Here is a 20,483-nt window from a genome sequence, read left to right as displayed (position 1 = left end):
TAATGGCTTCCGCCCATGAAAGTGAATGTGTGCAATCCTGGTTCATTCACAGTGACAGAATCTGTAGAACTGGATCACATGTGTGTTCAGCATCTGCTCTCATCAAGCAGAGCCTGTTGTGCACACACAGTGCACAGTGAAGAGAGAGAGAGAGAGACACTCCCTCTAAGTGATGAGCACAATGGATTTGTCAGGCAACAGCGTCTCTTAGAGGCTAACATTTAAAACACATATTTGGACATGGAGTGCACGGAGCGGTGCATTCTGTACAGATTCACCAGCTGAAATACATAACCACACCGTTGTGCTTATTTATCAGTGGATTCTTACATATACTCACCGCAAGCATTATATTACTTGCCTTTTTTTGAGTGCTTCAATATTGCACATGCATTCCTAAATCAAACATTGATGTGAGAGCAACATCTTTTCTGCACTCTTCAAGCAGCACAGCACAGCCGGTGCTGCGTTCATCTTCAAATATAAATCCTGCCATTTAAACTACAATCATCCTTGCACATGCACTTTGTGAGTTGCACACAAAGCTGCCCTCAATATTTTACCTTTGCACTGCCAACAGTGGTCTTATTTATAATATTCATCATCAACACAAATCCAATTGCACTGCGGACAACAAAGTAAGAATTTAATTGTTCAGGGAAACACATTTCCACTCTGTACATATGATAATAAACACTTTGAATCTTGAATCAGAATAGCGGCAACATCTATGTAGATTGCACGGCTTAACACAGAGATATGTGTCTATGCAAACACAATGGAATGAGCTGTTCCTCTTCTCCTCCCATTACCCCTCCTCCTCCTCGTCCCTCTCCTCCCTCTCCCTTTCCTCCTCCTCCTCTTGCTCATTTTGGGAGCGGTCCTTCCGTTGTTGCGACTGCAATTTTTCCAGGCTGTATTTCAGCACCATGGACAGCGAGTAAAAGATCCTCCCGACCCACTTCTTATCTTCGGTTCATCCAAGTATTTTTTTTTCCCTTCTCTGCCGCTACTGCACTGACCCCATTTCAGTGTCATTGTCGGTTTCAGATGCTGTTCACCATGATTAAAATCACGGCAAAATGATCGCTTAGTGTAAGTAACCACGTCATGCATTTAAAGAAACAGCAACAAAACCAACTGAATTTCCCAGCTCACCACTAGAGGGTTATGGAAGCATGTGATGATCATAATTCACTTTAAAATACATTAACAGACACACTTTTTTCCTTTTAATAATACGGCTGCACATTTTGACTCATGAGTAATAAGTAATCCAAACTGCGTTTTCATTTTCTTCTTCCAGACTACTCATTCTGTGACTAATTGAAAGACAAAAGACATTTAGGATTTAATTTTCAAAACATACCCTAGCAAATTGTTATCACATTTTTATTAGTAATGACCTAAAGAAAATACTGAAAATAGTTTGGATTACTTATTACACATTCTATTTATGAGTCAAAATATGCAGTCACATTATGAGATTGAAAAAAAAAAACATTTCAGCCGATGCATTTTAATTTGAATTATGACCATCATAGGCTTCCATCAGAGGATGTGGTTCATTCACGATACTCCTCTTACCTTGTGGATGCATTGCCGACCCTGTTATACATTTTCAAAATGACAACAGGGGCCGTTAAATCGAGCAGCGGTTCTCTTTCGGTTGAGTGAGAGTTTCCACGATGGCCATAAATGTAATCTGAGTCTATGGCATTCACTTTGGAATTACATGCGCTTTATTATACATTTTCAAAATCACATATAAACGGTGTTCAGACTGCAAGTCTGTTGTCAGTTGCATCCAAAAAGGGACATGCTTTTTTACTGTTCCCACATTTGTGTTCCATCATTGTCAACATAGCATCAGTTGCTGTGCTTTCACACAGTCAAAACACTTGTAACCAGCATGAAGACATTACCAAATACCACACTGAGTACTATGTTAACTCAGAGCACCATTATCAATTGTTTTAAAACATGAATAGGATATTAAAAAAAAGAATCCAATGACAAATGTATAGTACATGACCATCGCCCATTTTCCACAGTTGGAAACCTGGTGTCAAGGACTAAGTCTGGGCTACACAAGTACTTTTTAAAAAGAACACCATCACTTGCAGTGAAGTAGTAAAACAGCATATTTGGAAATACTGATCACTATCTAATTGTTGATACATTTAAACATTACAAGTCTCTCCTTATGGAAGGAAGAGGAGTTGGAAAGGTAAATACTTGCAAAGACATATTTCTGATGATCAAACACGACTGAGAAGTCCAGTGCTCTACATTTGAGCGATGGAATTAATATAAAGCATGAAATAACTACTGCACGGTTCCACAGCTGTGTACATTTTACAGTATTCCTTCACAGGCAAACACTGTTTTTAAATGGGTCAGGACTGTGCCTCCCTTGGTCCCCATGTTCACACACAATAATAGCTAAAACAGCAATGTGATGATGCATTATTCAAGCCCCAGCGACACAGCAGATGCGCATGTTATTTATGCGCATGTGGGTCTCATGTGAAATTGGCATCTAAAAAAACAGAACTGTATGTGTTTTATGTATATAAATGTGTGTGTGCGTGGGAGAGGGAGACCGAGAGCGAGAGAGATAGAGCCAATGATAGAAAAGCAAAAGAAAAAAAGGGCCTATATTTTTTGCTGTAAGTGAAATGTTAAGGAAGCTGATGCTGGATTTTGTTAGAATGTAGTACAAATGAGAAATCTATTTTACTATTAGCCCAATACTTATCAGTATGAGGAAAAATTATCTTACCTGTTGGACCAAAGATGAGTTTTCAGTCATGGTGTGCATCAAGGGTACATGGAAGAAAAAAAAAAAAAGAGAATGCAAAAGTCAGAATATGAAATATATCGCTATAAGAACCAAATATCACTTCAGGTATGGATCTTTGTCCATCGCTGTTCTCACTGGGTTGTTGAATAAGGGTCATAAAGGTCAGAAACAACACAAGTAATATACAACAATAGTAATAATAATATGTTCTTGAAATATTCACATTATTAATATCTAAGTGTCTGTGCGTGTGTGTGTGTGTGTGTGTGTGTGTGTGTGTGTGTGTGTGTGTGTGTGTGTGCAGAAAACACAATGGCACAAACAAAAATGGTATGATGGAAAACTTGGAATGCTGGAATCATTTATTTATTTGTGGACTGAATGCATTTCATATAGAACATGTACCATATAATTGCAAATGCAAAAAACTCCATAAGTCAGTGTAACAGTTGTAATTTAATTGAAAAACAGTTAGGAAGCAAAGAGGATACTGGAGAATGGGACTGTATATTAGGTTTGCAACTGTCAAACTACATGTACCTAAATAGTAGAAATAAGAAAGAATTACAGAAATAATAAAGTAAAAGTTCTGCATCCACCACCTTTGCTTTTTCCATAAATGAAAGAGTTTTCAGGTGATTCTGAGTCTTCTGGTGAAACTGTGCTCACTTTTCACGGGCTCATAGGATGAATAGTTATAAGATAATGAGAACCCCACCTCCATTCTTTACATTTTGGATCAAAATAATGTAGCATATTTATAGATAATGGGTGACAGAAAATGAAATTCGGTGATTTCAGCCCAGAACAAAGTATCCGAAGGACACAGAACATTTGCCGAGTCAGTGAAAAAGAGATGGACAAAAACAAACAAACGAAAAGTTTAAGCCTCTCGGATGAGGGATGAACGTCTTCAAGTGACGACGTTCGAGTCCAGTTGCCACGACAAGAACATTTTGACAGCTAACAGGCAGCTAACAAAAATATTTTTGAATTTACAACATTAGCAATCACAATAGAACTAGTATATGCATTTCATGCCGTTAGTATTTTCACACAGTTGTGGTTGTTGTTTTCAGGATAATAAATACTCAATGAGGTTCACATTGACTGCACAAGTTGAACATATTGGGCAGTGATAAACACAAGTGCAACACGACAGCTCTCAGTACAAGATGCCTTACAGGTAATACAGCCTGGAGGACACTAAATACAATTACAGAAAAGAAAAAGGTAACCACAAGAAAATAAGTAATGTGATAGCATTTCTCATTTCATCATGTAACAAGGATGGGGTGCACCTGCTCTCACCTTAAGACTACCTTTCTCAGTACTGGTGCGTCTCAGGGTGTGTTTTTGGTAGGCTGCACTCCTTTTCTTTAACGTGTCAGTGTCGGTGTTTGAACCGAAACGAAAATCGCCTCTCCACGAACCAGTTGTCAAGAAAGAATCGTACCGGTCGTCGTGCAACAGCGTCCCGCAACGGCTGAAATCGGTGAAACTAGAGGGATAGTAGGTCGTGGGGAAAACAGGTAGACTGGCATTCGTTGACCGGTAAACATAACTGCGCCGGCAGAGTTTGAAATAAAACAATCCGCCGAGTAATATGACGAAAAGAGATGATACTGTAAATAACGCAATAACCAAGTAGAGTCTTAAATTATCACTGTCTTGCGATTCATCCGCGAATTCAAAGAGTTCATGTAAAACTGGCAGCCCGTCCCCGATAACAATGCTGACTGTCGCGGTGGCAGAGAGGGATTCGGGCCCGTTATCAGTAACTAAAACAGCCACTGTTTGTTTGGATTCTTCGTCCTCCATAAACGCACGTAAAGTTCTGATTTCGCCCGTATGCAGACCCACCGTGAAGAGGTTAGGCTGCGTCTCTTGAATTATTCTGTAAGAAAGCCACGCATTGTGGCCAGAGTCAGCATCTACAGCAACTACTTTGGTAACCAAGTAACCTTTGGGCGCTTCGTGCGGCACCATATCCTCCGCGATAAAGTTCTGGACTGGATATAATACGACGGGCGCGTTGTCATTTTGGTCCTTAATAAAAACATTAACAGTGCAGGTGGTGGAGAGGGAAGGAACGCCTGCATCTTGCGCGATAACCTTAATTTGAAAATAAACAGACTGCTCATAATCAAACGGCCTGGATGTGAAAAGCTCCCCTGTCTCCGAGTTAATGGTAAGGAGAGACGACACTTCGTGGCTCGTGTCCTTCGATATTTGATAGAGTATTTTAGCATTAGATGCGTCATCGCTATCTTCCGCTTTGACCTTCATTGCAAATGTGCCAACTGGTTGGTTTTCCAAGATGTTGGTATTGTACTCGTTCTGCGTGAAAGTCGGGTGGTTGTCATTGATATCATTTATCACAATAGTTAAAACCTTTAAGCTGGAGAGCGACGGGGAGCCAGCATCAGTGGCGGTCACCGTGATGTTATACTCCGATTGCAATTCTCTGTCCAACATTCCATCCGTCACAAGCATGTAATAGTTTTTCACCTCTGACAACACTTTAAATGGGACATCGTCTGAAATCGTACACGTCACGCGCCCACTATTTCCAGTGTCCAGATCATAAATATTAATCAGCGCAACCATAGTTCCAGGCTTAGAGTCTTCAGCCACACTCGTGGATGCCGACTTGATTTCTATGACGGGTTTATTGTCATTTACATCCATTACATCGATTACGAGCTTGCAGTGAGAGGCCTGTCCGCCCCCGTCCTGAGCTTGAACGTCCAGCTCGTGTGCGGTGGCCTCTTCGTAGTCGATGACACCCGCCAGGCGGACCTCTCCAGTGTGAGGACCAATTTCGACAACTCCTCCCGTCTTGTCTGACAGGTGACTGAAAGAGTACGTTATTTCTCCGTAAACACCGTCGTCCGAGTCAGTTGCGTTCAGCACCGCTATGATAGTTCCCACAGCCGAATTTTCTGGCACGGAGACTTTATAAACCCGTTGGCTGAAAACCGGGACGTTGTCATTGGCGTCCAAAACTCGGACGTAGATCGAAGCGGTGCCCGATCTGGCTGGATTTCCCCCGTCGATTCCATTGATTTTCATGACGTGCGCAGCCTTCATCTCCCGGTCCAGAGCATGTGTAAGAACAAGCTCTGGATAAGTATTGCCATTCATCTGCGTATTCATTTCCAAAGCAAAGTGATCATTCGGGCTCAGTTTGTATTCATGGATTGAGTTGGTGCCCAAATCGGGGTCGTGCGCATTCTCCAAAGGAAATCGTCTCCCCAACACCGTAGACTCCACAAGATCGAGTCGTATTTCTCCTGCGGCAAACACGGGGCTGTTGTCATTTATGTCTGCGATATCTAATATCAAGCTATATGCTTGAAGGGGATCCTCGAGTAAAAGCTGATATTGTATGATGCAGTCGCTCGCTTGTGCGCAGAGCTCCTCTCGGTCGATTCGCTGGCTGATCAAAAGGTTTCCCGACACCGTGTCCAGCTCGCATAACTGGGTCGCTCCTTCTGCGACAATCCGTGCTCGACGGCGGGAGAGCTCTTCCACTTCCAATCCCAAATCTCGAGCGACATTCCCGATAACAGACCCCCGCTGCATCTCCTCTGGGAGGACGTAACGGACTTCTCCGAACGAAACACCACAGACGAGGAAAAACGTCAAGAAAAACAGGCATGTTTTCAAGTCGAAGAGCCCGTCTGCTATAAAACATGTTTTGGGGTATAGATTTTTCAACATCGTTGCTAAATCCCGACCGCGTAATCCAAAAGTGGAGCAAAAAATGATGCCGCAATCCAACGGTTCTCTGCTTCTCTGCCGAGTTAATCATGCTCTATTAGGAAAGCCGTCAGCTTGGATTCCTCCCTCTCCTCGATTCAACGCTGCGCTCTCTCTCTCTCTCTCTCTCTCTCTCTCTCTCTCTCTCTCTCTCTCTCTCTGAATACACACACACGCACAGACAGATAAATATAGTGTGTGTGTGTGTGTGTGAGAGAGAGAGAAAAAGAGAGAAAAAAAAATAGGCACAACGGACTGACTGACTTTCTGTCCCTCCCTCATACGCACACATACATCCACACACAGCCCTGAGCTCTAACCCAATGCTCCAGTTCCACTGACACAGATAGGATGAGACACTGCATCCATGAGTCACATATTACAAAAGAGCATCACCAAAAGACTAAAAACATGACAGCATCCAGAATTAAGACACACACTTGCGATTAAATGAATAGGAAAGAAGAATATATCACAACAGGGTATCCATGCAGCACAGAAATACAAGGGTTTTATATTAGTTAAATCTAGTTGAATTAAATCAGAGCTGATGCACCACTGAAGGTGTTTTGCCTGAACTGAATTTGATTTTCATAGACATGAAAATCATGTCAAACGGGGTGAAATGAATGTCTAATCCAAGAAAAGACAACCGAAGTCTGTGTTTGGCAATAAGCACAGATAAAAAGCAGATGTGAGCAAAAGGAAGTTCTTTGAAAGTGAAGAATGACAGACTCCGTGGTAAAAAAAATAAAAAAATAATAAAAAAAAATGAATTAATCAATAAATAAATGATATAAATGAATACAAATAATAATGTTAATAATAATAACATTAATATATATTATTATGGGATGACCTTTCATACAGATGGATCAGCAGATCTTGCTAAAGAGTTGGTGATATCAGCAAACAATGACGCAAACATGATAGAAAACTGCATGTCTGCTGCAAAACTATGATTTAAGAATCCTTTTCAGGTATTCAACAAACCCTGATTTCCTCAACTTTGATTGGGTAACCCTGAATTATACGAGAAGATTAATGACAACATGGTTGGAAAATAAATTCCGAGAAAACATAATAAAAAAAAATCCTATGGAGAACCGGCACTATTTCAAAACGATTCAGACGGAAGCAGACAAATTTTCATCTCTCAATTAAGCGATCTATCCACTGTATATATCACACACATAAAAATAAAATGTATGTTAAATTCACTTCTCAAACTCTGGGAAGCAACCAAATGCAGAGGAGGTAGTTACAACCACAAAGAAAACATTTCAATTGGAAATGTAATGAAAGTCAAAAGTGTGTTGTTTTTTCAATTGTCGACGAATGGATCAGCATGAGATGAGTGCGTACCTCAGGAGAAGCATCACTGTCTCCAAACACGTCAGCAAAGTCAGACGGGCTTTTCCTCAGAGTCTGGTCAGCAGGCAGCGTGTTGTCATTGTAAGAGGAGACGAACTTAAAGTCACTGGTTCTAGAGCCTGTTGTCAAGTAGGCGTCATAATTGTAGGCGCTGCGTAAAGTTCCCGTGCCGTCAACGTCTGCGTAATTAGGAGGGAGATACGCGCTGGGGATGGCAACCGCTCCGTCAAACATCAGTCTGGGCTTCCTCCTGCGACAAAACCTCACTCCAAGGATGATGATGATGAAGGTCAGGAAAAAGGTGGACACGCACACCAGCGCGATGATCAGGTAGGAGGTCAGCTTGGAATTCTTCTCGTCATAAGAAATATCCTTCAGTTCAGGCACCTCGGCCAAGTTATCGGAAATAAGTAAATACATGGAGCAGGTGGCGGACAGAGAGGGCTGTCCGTTATCTTTCACCGCCACGATCAGGTTCTGTTTCATGCTGTCAGATTCCGAAACGTCCCTCTGCGTCCTGATCTCTCCGCTGTGGACGCCGATGGTGAAAAGTCCCGGGTCGGTGGATTTGACTATATGATAGGACAGCCAGGCGTTCTGGCCGGAGTCCGCGTCCACCGCGATCACTTTGGACACCAGAGAGCCTCCGTGCGCAGCTTTGGGGACCAGCTCGGTCATGAAGGAGTTGCCCTCCGGGGCGGGGTACAGGATCTGAGGACTGTTGTCGTTCACGTCCGATATGAAGACGCTGACGGTCACGTTGCTGCTCAGCGGAGGAGAACCGTTGTCTCTGGCCATCACGTGGACTTTGAAACTCCTGAACTGCTCATAATCAAACGGCCTGACGGCGTGGATCACTCCCGTGTCTCCGTTCACGGACAGATAGGACGACACCGGGGCGCCGTTCACCTCGCCGGGTAACAGAGAATAAACCACGGTGCCGTTTTGTCTCCAGTCGGGGTCTCGAGCAGTAACGGAACACAAAGTGGAGCCGGGTTTGTTATTTTCACTCACATATGCGCTGTAGGACTGATCCTCAAACACAGGTGGGTTGTCGTTGATGTCTGCTACAGATAACTGGACACTTTTAGAGGAGGACAGAGGAGGAGAGCCCTCGTCAGTGGCGCTGATTGTAATGTTGTAATCAGACACTAGTTCACGGTCCAGGTGTCCAGTAGTTATCAGGGAATAATAGTTTTTAATAGAAGGAACCAACTTGAAAGGGACGTTTTGCTGAATAAAACAGCGGACCTGTCCGTTATTGTCAGAGTCTCTGTCCTGCACGTTAAGTATGCCCACCTCTGTACCAGGAGGGGTGTCTTCAGCTATCGGATTTGTGAGTGACTTCAAATTGATCACAGGGGCGTTGTCATTCACATCAGTGATAGAAATGATCACCTTTGCATAAGATGACAAACCTAATCCATCTTTTGCTTTAACGCGTATCTCATACGATGGGGTTGTTTCATAATCAACACCGCCAATCACTCGCACCTCGCCCACTTTGCGATCAATACTAAATATCCTTTTCACACTCTCAGTCACGTGACCAAAGTCATACGTCACATCTCCGTTGATTCCTTCATCCGCGTCCGTCGCAGTCACCTGAATCACTACCGTGTCTGCAGGAGAGTTTTCAGGCAGACTGGCTTTATAAACGGCCTGGCTGAACACTGGCGCGTTATCGTTGGCGTCCAGTACAGTGACGTGAATGACGACTGTACCTGATCTCTGAGGAGAGCCGCCATCTAAGGCTGTCAGAAGCAAATCCATTTCGTGTTGTTTCTCTCGATCTAACTCTTTGTCGAGAACAAGCTCGATCGTGTTTCCACTAACGGCCAGAATAAAATTTTCATTCTTCCTCAGATTGTAATTCTGAACTGAATTTTGCCCAACATCCGCATCCCGCGCCTCTTCGATCACAAAACGAGCTCCTCTGACTGCCGACTCACGAATTTCTAAAAGGATCCGCTCGTCGTCGAATTGCGGTGAATTATCATTAATATCTTGAATGTGTAGATTAATCCGATGCAGTTCGAGTGGATTCTCCAGCACAAGCTCCTGTTTCAGGACGCACGACGCTTTGTCGCCACAAAGCCCCTCTCGGTCCATCCTCTCCGCGACGATCAGCTCTCCGTTTCTCAGCTTGATATCACAATAACGTTTATCAGTCCCATCGCTGTCAATACGAGCCTTCCTGCTGGAAAGGGCGCTCGTCTCTAAGCCGAGATCCTTAGCGAGATTTCCGATAACGGATCCTGTTTTTTGCTCCTCTGGAAAAGAAAAACTCAAGTCTCCACTCGCCAAAGGAAAGCAAATCAAGAGGAAATAATTCACCGCCATTGGAAGCTCCGTGATCAACGAGGAGTTGCGGACTGGCTCGGCGAGGCGGGGATCAGTCGGGAACAGAACACAGGAGCACAGAAATGTTACGTCTTCACGGACAGAGCTACAAAGAAATATCCTATGGACGGTGTAGAGCGCCACCGCGAGGTGGCCTCGCTTTAAACATTAAATTAAAAATAAATAAATAAATAAAATAATAATGATAAATAAAAATGAGCATCCTGCTTACTTTTTGTCAATGCTATTGTCATTCTGTTTATGATCCTATCCCCGTTGTTGTCGTTTTGGTTGTCTGTTTTCACTCATACTGTTTTTTTTTTCTCCCCCATTCTGTTGTCTCGTCTTTTCCTTGTTGTTGTTATTGTTCTCTCTGCTGTATATTTATTTGTGGATGTCTTTTGCTATCTTCTGTCTTCTAATTGTCTATCAGTTTAAATTTATATTCATATTTAAGGACACTATAACTGTTACGCTGCTGTGACAAAGGAATTTCCCCTATGGGGATCAATAAAGTTGATATTATCTTAATAAAAGTGATAAAATAAAATGAGATAAACTATGATATTTTGAGGGAATTGCCTTCCAATCACTGTGAAACTAAACCCATTACTTTGCATGATGACAAAGAGAGGACAGAAAACACTCACATATTGATAAAAAGTAATTTTGTATAGATAGATCTGCACCTTATTTTAATCCCTGGGGAAACAAAACATAATTATGTAGATAATTAGATGTAAAAGATGTTAAAAGATGTAAAAGAATCAGAATTGAAAGTAACTATACAGAATCAGATGGATAATTAACTCAAAGACTTGGAATAAATAGATATACAGGAGGAGATGAATAATTACGTCACCCTATTTAATGGTATTATTACAGATGATACACATTATTAATATTAATCCTAAAACTGCACTGGAAAATAATTAGGACCTTTTCTGATAAAGCCTCCTCTTTGTTATAGATAAAGCACAAAAGGATTTACTTGTATTGATTGGTGCATTAATGTGGGTTTGCGTTGTTTTAAAAATAATAAATCAAAAGGAAACAGAAGTCACGATTAATTAGTGGAAAAAATCAGATCTTCTTAAAAAAAGACTGCATGACATCAATTCAATACGCACAATTAATGAAGCTGAATTAGAGTATTTCCAACTGATGGAGATTTCTTTCTTTAAATAAATAAATACACACAAACATGTATTTTCACATGTATAGGGCATGTTACTTAATTCAGGTGATTTCAACCAGATCTCCAATAAATATCCCTTTTTCATAGCCATCAACTCTCCCTGAGTGTCATTTCCAAGACAGAAATTAGGTAAAAAATCTAAAGCCGACATTGAAAAAAGGCAAGATGGAAGTCTCATGGAAAGTTGCGCATCAGACTCAGCAGTGTTTGTGCTGGAGGTTCACAGAAGTACAGCATGTCGTCCACAGATTCAGTCAAGTCCTTGTTCTGTGCTGAAGCACCGATTCCTAAGTGTTGATAGAGCGACCTTACTCTGTGTTCACCAAACTATTCCTATCATCCAGGAAAAATCAAGATGATAAATAATGCTAACACAATCGATATAAAGATTGACCTTTATAATTGATCGTGCATTAATTCATTCACTCTCTGAACTGCTGTAGTGTGTTTTTCCACTTTAATTTGAGTGAGACACCAAATCCAGACCTCCACGGGTGAATTAATTTGATTCCCATTCATAATTTTTGTGTGATTTTGTTGTCAGGACACTCAATTAGTAAAGAACAAAGTATTTAATAAGAATATTTCAGTCATTCAGATCTAAGATGTGTTATTTTAGTGTTCCCTTTATTTTTTTGAGGAGTCTATATAGCGATATCCAACAATTCACCCTCATTCACGCGTGTGTGCAATTTAGAGCCTCGAATATCAGTCATCTGCCCCTGTACATGTTATGCCTCTGGTAATTTCACATTTGCTTATCATGCTAGAGCAGACTGATGGGGATTTTTGTTTTTATCCTCTCTTGGTCATCTGTGTCATCCTGAAGAGAATTTCAGTCCTAAAGTGTACAACGCAGATCAAATGCATGTGTCCAATCCATCAGCTGTGCTGCTTGAATCAATTTTATATAAAGATAATTACTTCAAAATACTCTTTAAATTAAATTACAGTCATTGTCAAGCACAAAGTTCATCAGTGATAATCTTTGACAATTTCTGTGTATATATATAGTGCCGTATTCGTGGAAATATATACTGTATATATACATAAGAAGAACAAAGTAATCACCATGACTTGAGTAAATTTATGTTTTCATTTATTTATCTCTCAAGTGATTTGTTGATTCTGACATTGGTCTGAAACATTTGTGTATCATTTTTATTACATTATAGTTGCATTTAAAATTAGTAATACATTTATTAAATGCACTTTTCAGGTTAATTGTAAATGTATTTGAAAATTATCTTCCAAGCTTCCAACTCACTGGATGAATTACATTTAAAAGAAAACATTCTGATTAACGCATGCACGCCATGCCTGATGTAGAAAGGTGCAGCATGTGAGATCATCTCAGTGAATAGGACACTAAATTGTGTGATTCTTTTGTGACAGAAGGTTTTTGTTTTGTCTTCTTTGTTCCACGTGTGTTTTATTATAAATTGTGCATTAATCCAAACTCAAAAGAAGCTCAATCATCCTCTTCTAACGGAGACAGTCAACTCAATATTGCTTTCCAGTTCAAACAAATGCATCAAAATATGTTTTGAAGTTCACAACCTTTGCATTGTTTTTTTTCTTCTTTACTGAATTATTTCACATTCAAGAATGAACAGTATCCAGTCAATGTATGCAAGAGCCAACATCAACTTATTTCTGAAAATGAGCCAAAAGTACCAGCATCATCAAACAAAAGGCCTTTAAAATGAAGTGAAATTTGGACTACTAAATAACTACTGAATAAAGAAAAAAGTAAAAAAAAATGCAAACAAGAGTCAGCTTTACAAACAAAAACACCACACTGATCTTTGATAAGTATAGGTCTATTCCAGGCTGGACTGTAAACAACAGATATTGCCTTTGCCCACCACTTGAGGAGCCATCACTTGCTAAATGGTTTTAACTTATAGAGGGCTTTCACACGTTGCAGTTCTAAAGCTCTTTACACCAGATATCATTCATCCATTCACTCACACACACACACACACACACACACACACACACACAATGCTGGCATCAGACTTGCCATGCAAGGTGCTAGTAAAAACACCATTGGGGAAAAAGTGAGGGTTCAGTATCTTGCCAAGGGACACTTCAACATCCAGACAAGAGGAGCCAGGAATCAAACAGCAAACCATTTAGAACTTCAACATGTCCATCCATTTTTCAGTTCAGGTCATGACAGCAGAATGATCAAAATATAATCATGATTCAATGAAGCATACCACAAAGCAAAGATTTTACACACACACACACACACACACACACATACACACACACACACACACATTAAAACTAATTCAAGTAATCACTCAGATGGATGATTGTTTTGAGGATTAAGAAAGACAGATAACTTCTCCTGAGAAGTTACTTCTTTTCAGAATTCATCTTGAACGTGATGTCATGAAACAGTTTATATACATTGTATGCATTTACTTACTGATAACCAGTAAGTAAGACGTGAACTTTAATTCAGTAAAGCTGGACCATTCAATGTGATACCAAAGATGATGTCAAAGCCATGTCGTACATCTTTTTGTCATTGCTATTGTCATTCTGTTTATGATCCTATCCCCGTCATTAAATAAATGACAAAAAAGAAAAACTCTAAATCATAAAGATGGATCATCTGGTATTGGATGTTTACCATGCAACCGTTTAACACGGATGCTGGATGTGTGAAGTTATAAAAATATAATCTCAAATACAAAAAAAGAACATAAAACTGGCAATTGCAAGACGACTAAGAGCGAGAAGCACATTACAAATAAATGGAAGCTAACTAAACAAGCAGGGAAAAAAGACCAAAACCCAATTTCCAGAGTTACATCTATCTCTGCTTTCTCCATAATATGCACCTCTTTTTGTTTGCCATTTCAGGTGAGAATTTGTAGAATCAGTGATAATTGGGTCAAGCAGTAAGGTATGTTTTTTCTTACCTCACTGGGGCAATCACTGTCTCCAAACAAGTCAGCAAAGTCAGACGGACTTTTCCTCAGAGTCTGGTCAGCAGGCAGCGTGTTGTCATTGTAAGACGAGACAAACTTAAAGTCACTGGTTCTAGAGCCTGTTGTCAAGTAGGCGTCATAATTGTAGGCGCTGCGTAAAGTTCCCGTGCCGTCAACGTCTGCGTAATTCGGAGGGAGATACGCGCTGGGGATGGCAACCGCTCCGTCAAACATCAGTCTGGGCTTCCTCCTGCGACAAAACCTCACTCCCAGGATGATGATGATGAAGGTCAGGAAAAAGGTGGACACGCACACCAGCGCGATGATCAGGTAGGAGGTCAGCTTGGAATTCTTCTCGTCATAAGAAATATCCTTCAGTTCAGGCACCTCGGCCAAGTTATCTGAAATAAGTAAATACATGGAGCAGGTGGCGGACAGAGAGGGCTGTCCGTTATCTTTCACCGCCACGATCAGGTTCTGTTTCATGCTGTCGGACTCGGAAACGTCCCTCTGCGTCCTGATCTCTCCGCTGTGGACGCCGATGGTGAAAAGTCCCGAGTCGGTGGATTTGATTATATGATAGGACAGCCAGGCGTTCTGGCCGGAGTCCGCGTCCACCGCGATCACTTTGGACACCAGAGAGCCTCCGTGCGCAGCTTTGGGGACCAGCTCGGTCATGAAGGAGTTGCCCTCCGGGGCGGGGTACAGGATCTGAGGACAGTTGTCGTTCACGTCCGATATGAAGACGCTGACGGTCACGTTGCTGCTCAGCGGAGGAGAACCGTTGTCTCTGGCCATCACGTGGACTTTGAAACTCCGAAACTGCTCATAATCAAACGGCCTGACGGCGTGGATCACTCCCGTGTCTCCGTTCACGGACAGATAGGAGGACACCGGGGCGCCGTTCACCTCGCCGGGTAACAGAGAATAAACCACGGTGCCGTTTTGTCTCCAGTCGGGGTCTCGAGCAGTAACGGAACACAAAGTGGAGCCGGGTTTGTTATTTTCACTCACATATGCGCTGTAGGACTGATCCTCAAACACAGGTGGGTTGTCGTTGATGTCTGCTACAGATAACTGGACACTTTTAGAGGAGGACAGAGGAGGAGAGCCCTCGTCAGTGGCGCTGATTGTAATGTTGTAATCAGACACTAGTTCACGGTCCAGGTGTCCAGTAGTTACCAGGGAATAGTAGTTTTTGATGGAAGGAACCAACTTGAAAGCCACATTTTGCTGAATAAAACAGCGGACCTGTCTGTTTTTCTCAGCATCTCTGTCCTGCACGTTAATGATACCCACCTCTGTACCAGGAGGGGTGTCCTCAGCTATCGGATTTGTCAGTGACTTCAAATTGATCACTGGGGCGTTGTCATTCACATCAGTGATAGCGACAATTACATTTGCGTAAGATGACAAACCTAATCCATCTTTTGCTTTCACTCGTATTTCATACGATGGAGTTGTTTCATAATCAATATTGCCGATAACAATAATTTTACCCATTTTATTGTCAATACTAAATATATTCCTTACGTCATCAGTCACATGACTAAAGTCATACGTCACATCCCCGTTGATTCCTTCATCCGCGTCCGTCGCAGTCACTTGAATCACTACCGTGTCTGCAGGAGAGTTTTCAGGCAGACTGGCTTTATAAACGGCCTGGCTGAACACTGGCGCGTTATCATTGGCGTCCAGTACAGTGACGTGAATGACGACTGTACCTGATCTCTGAGGAGAGCCGCCATCTAAGGCTGTCAGAAGCAAATCCATTTCATGCTGTTTCTCTCGATCTAACTCTTTGTCGAGAACAAGCTCGATCGTATTTCCACTAACGGCCAGAATAAAATTTTCATTCTTCCTCAGATTGTAATTCTGAACTGAATTTTGCCCAACATCCGCATCCCGCGCCTCTTCGATCACAAAACGAGCTCCTCTGACTGCCGACTCACGAATTTCTAAAAGGATCCGCTCGTCGTCGAATTGCGGTGAATTATCATTAATATCTTGGATGTGTAGATTAATCCGATGCAGTTCGAGTGGATTCTCCAGCACAAGCTCCTGTTTCAGGACGCACGACGCCTTTCTGCCACAAAGCCCCTCTCGGTCCATCCTCTCCGCGACGATCAGCTCTCCGTTTCTCAGCTTGATATCACAATAACGTTTATCAGTCCCATCGCTGTCAATACGAGCCTTCCTGCTGGAAAAGGCGCTCGTCTCCAAGCCGAGATCCTTAGCGAGATTTCCAATAACGGATCCTGGTTTTTGCTCCTCTGGAAAAGAAAAACTCAGGTCTCCGTGAACGAAATGCGACCAAAGGAGGAGGAAATAGATTTTGCGCGGCTGAAACGCTCGGACTATTAAATCCATAGTTGAGGATGAGCTCCGAATATAATGGAGAATTTATGCAGGAAAATACTCAGCGAAGCGGCCGCAGCGGTGATTTTCCAGTAATGGTCCAGTCCGTGTGTGAACAAGAACGTCCTTCCACAAAGGAGTGAGCGAACCGTTTGACTGCAGGAGTACAGCGACACCCCGAGTCCGATTCGACAATCACAGAGTCAAAAGAAAATATAAACATACAGCTTTAAAAAAAAAAAAAATCAAAAAAAAAAATCCGTAAAGCTCCATATGCACCTTTTTGACACGAAGAAAGAATCTTTTGGTATCAAGTTATGATCTATACAGGAACCACAGAGCAAGTACTTGAAATGGAAATTGATAAAATAAATGTGTGTTAACTTCTGCATTAAAGAGAGGATTTAAGCAAAATCAGAGTTTTCCTCTTTAGTTCAAAAGCCGTCACATTATCTTCAGTGTGACGTCCAGCTTTGCATTTGTCAGGCGAGTGGCTTGTTAATAAGATACACAACAGACCGGCATTAAAACAATACGCATATGGGAGGAACCTGTCGACTCAGGACACTGGCGACACAGTCGTCCACACAGAATCCCCGAGAGGCTGCCCGCTTCGGACCGACATCTTCCCTCTGCCACTGGGTGCTGAACTGTCTTCAACACAGACGCCAGTCACTCAGTCATGGAAATCGGATATCGGGCATCAGAACTGTTAAGCACAGGGTTATGAGCTGAGCACCTTGCTGTCCACCCTCTCCACTTATGACCGCGTGCGTCCCAGACCAACACTGGCATCATAACATTTGCAGACGACACCGAAGTACTCGGTCTGATACAGGGCAGAGCAGGCAGGACTAGTGGCCTGTTGTCAGGATAATAATCTCTCCTTAAATACAGAGAAGACCAAAGAGCTGGTTATTGATCCCAGGGGGAGGAAGGCGCAGCATACCCATGTTTACATTGACTTTAGCGTGGATCTTACTCGGTCTCACAACACCCAGCTGCTCCTGAAGAAGTCACAGCAGAGGATGCACATCTTCAAGAGGCTGAGGAAATTTGGAAAGTCCACCAAAATCCACAGCGCGTTTTACCGAGACACAGTGGAAAGTGTCATCACCAGCTTCATCACTGGGTGGCATGGAGGCTGCTCAGCTCAGGACAGGAAGGCTCTCCAGAGGGTAATCAAACCAGGCGAGCACATTTCTGAAGTAGCCTTTACGTCACTGCAGGACATTTTTATAAAGGTTCATCAGGAGGCCCGTTACATCACAAAGGACGTTTCACACCCACAATACAACCCATTCACACTTCTGCCATCAGGTAGAAGCTACAGGAGTCTGACAGTAAAAACAGCAAGACTTGAAAACAGTTTTTTGCCCACATGCTTTCAGAGTCTTGAATTCCCCTCCACACTACAAACCTCAACTGACTGCTAACTCTGCACAAGAGCCACCCCCCTCCTTAATTCATAATAGTATATATTTTTCATAGTTCGTGTTTATTACTTCATTAAATTATATTTCCTGACTGCTTGCACTATTTCACAGCACATCTCAGTCATCTGTCTCCTGTATTGTTGTGTGTTGTCATATTGCTTTGTGTTATTTTCTTTATTGCTCTTCCTCTGGAGTGAGGGTGATGTGCAAAGTAAGAATTCCATTGCATTAGCTAAATCACCATTTTCTTCCAATGTATAGGTCATAAAAATCTTATTTGATAGTTTTCTGGACAATAATGCTTGGCCAAATTATCCCCAAATAATTGAGTGTGGGAGTTTTGTTTCAGAAAATAATTCCCTCAACAAAAATGATCATGTGATGGCGTGAGACTGGTTTTGTAGTTGGAACACAAGATAAAGTGTGATCTTTGATTACCAAGGCCGTCATTTGCTTTCATCTCAAGTCAAAAATAAATAATCTTGCATAATGTGCCATCTTATATGACAATTACAAATCCTTGCACCCATGCATATGGAGATGGAGAAATATCATGGCCTGTGACAGTGTAAGCAATTGAATATTCTCAGTATTTCTTTTTTAAAAAGAGAAGAATTATGGATGTTATGAAAGAGGACATGAAGTTAGCTGAGGTGAGAGAAGAGAGTACGGACAAGTGGGTTGGTTGGAGGAGGTTGATTTCTGTGGCGATCCCAGAAGGGAAATGCAGAAAAGGAAAAGAAGAAGAACACTTCTTTTTTAAATAGAATTGTGGCCATGGAATGAAGGTTAAATGACAGACTGGTGAAATTATTTGTTGGCATGGATAAGAAGGATTTTTTTTCACCTCATTATATTAATACAGTGTCATCATGGTAATAATGATGATAATAAGTATATCTATAGGGCACTTTCTGTCAAAGTGCTGTTTAAGAGAGAGTGGGTTAAGAGTGGGATGTAAATGAACAGTGAATAGACTCATAATTCAATGCATTGATTCTGTCCATCATGTTGTGAAGGTCTTGAATAGGTAAGTTTTATCAAATCAACCTATTACATGTTTTTAGACTGAGGAAACTGGGGGACACAGAGGAATCCCATGCAGACACAGGGAAATATGCAAACTCCTAACAGAAAGGCCCGGGGTCAAACCAGAAACCTTCTTGAAGTGAGACTGAAGTGGTAATCACTACATCACCGTGCTACAAAGAGAGAAAATAAATCAAAAAACACTCGCACAAACACAACTCAGGACTCAAAAACAGCAGCAAACATGTGGGTCTTCAGCATTGCTTTAAAGATAAACAGAGCAGGCCTGCCTGATGGCAAGAAGCAAATAGTTCCACAATTATGGTACACAAAACATGACCCTCATGCCAACAGTCTAATTCCAGACCTACTGGGCACAAAAGGACTGTATCCCTCAGAACACAGTGCATGTCCAGGCATACATGGCTTCACCAAATCAGACAGATATGATGTTATAATGCCAACGACTATTTCATAGATGAGATGCAATGCCCAAAGTTTGTTCTGAGCAGGAAGCCTGTGGAGTTATGCCAACATTCTGGACATTTTGAAGGCCTTGGACAATTTTTTTGGACAACCCAGAAAAAAAAGACACTGCAATAATCGAGTCACAATGTCACATATGCACGGATTAAGATCTCTGCATCCTTCAGTGTCCAGACAGGTCGGATCTTCAAATCCACAAAGAAGGTGTAACACCATGCCTTACATCTTTATCAAGTAAAGGAAGATAATCAAAGTTATGCTTTAAAGCTTTAAGGCATTGAAGATTAATAAGCAGATGACAGGAAAATAAAAGGTAAGTTTGGAAAAAAATTACCCAGAGAAAGGCTATTCATATAAAAATTGAACCATCTTGTTAATGGGAAACTTTTTTCCTTTTTTCTTATTATTTCTGTTACAACTTATAGTTTTCCTTTTTCATTAATTATTCATATAATGTATTACTTTATGTGATTTAAACGATATTATGGCAGATATGTGTACCTTTGGACACCCATCTGATTCCCCAAACACCTCAGTAAAGTCTGAAAATCTGTCTATTCAGATCAATCCTGATGGTTGAGCCATCAAAAGGATCAACCAAAGAACACCAAGAGTTAGATTATTGTGCAGAGAAAACAAAACCGTTCTCAACAAAGTGTTGACCTCCTCGGTTTCTGAAAATGTCCACACATACAGTAGAAATAAAGGACAAGAATACCTTTCTAAAAGCAAACATACAA

At 41.6% G+C, this 20,483-nt stretch overlaps 3 protein-coding genes across 7 annotated transcripts in view; all 3 read right to left on the bottom strand.

Annotated features, from left to right (window-relative positions):
• The window catches only part of LOC147227604 (protocadherin gamma-C5-like), a 354,356-nt gene that overhangs the window by 220,789 nt on the left and 113,084 nt on the right, over nucleotides 1–20,483 (bottom strand). For 3 of the 4 annotated variants that reach the window (XM_086157845.1, XM_086157850.1, XM_086157861.1), the window contains exon 1: nucleotides 7,937–10,452. The exons of the other annotated variant lie outside the window; for it this stretch is intronic. In XM_086157845.1, the coding sequence (XP_086013971.1) occupies nucleotides 7,937–10,288 (2,352 nt within the window). In that variant the 5' untranslated portion in view covers nucleotides 10,289–10,452. Of the gene's footprint in view, nucleotides 1–7,936; nucleotides 10,453–20,483 lie in introns of those variants that run through there. 4 annotated transcript variants of the gene reach the window in all.
• LOC147227607 (protocadherin gamma-A11-like) overlaps nucleotides 1,693–20,483 on the bottom strand; it is a 112,644-nt gene continuing 93,853 nt past the window's right edge. For both annotated transcript variants that reach the window (XR_015107002.1, XM_086157865.1), the window contains one exon: nucleotides 1,693–2,785. Coding sequence is in view for 1 of the 2 variants with exons in the window: in XM_086157865.1 (XP_086013991.1) it covers nucleotides 2,777–2,785 (9 nt within the window). In the remaining variant the exon portion in view is untranslated. The remainder of the gene's footprint in view (nucleotides 2,786–20,483) is intronic.
• LOC147227612 (protocadherin beta-15-like) lies at nucleotides 3,151–6,694 on the bottom strand. Its single transcript, XM_086158132.1, has one exon. It carries the CDS (start codon nucleotides 6,530–6,532, stop codon nucleotides 4,076–4,078), a length of 2,457 nt encoding a protein of 818 aa, XP_086014258.1. The 5' UTR covers nucleotides 6,533–6,694; the 3' UTR covers nucleotides 3,151–4,075.

The sequence above is a fragment of the Fistularia commersonii genome, chromosome 13 (genome assembly GCF_037954325.1).
Source record: "Fistularia commersonii isolate RoL2024-O1a breed Wild chromosome 13, RoL_Fcom_v1.0, whole genome shotgun sequence".
In the NCBI taxonomy this organism is placed as follows: Eukaryota; Metazoa; Chordata; class Actinopteri; order Syngnathiformes; family Fistulariidae; genus Fistularia; species Fistularia commersonii.
This window is presented reverse-complemented; position numbering and strand designations above follow the sequence as displayed.

Coding starts and splice junctions, on each gene's coding strand:
- LOC147227612 (XM_086158132.1), bottom strand. CDS start 6,532: ATGTTGAAAAATCTATACCCCAAAACATGTTTTATAGCAGACGGGCTC.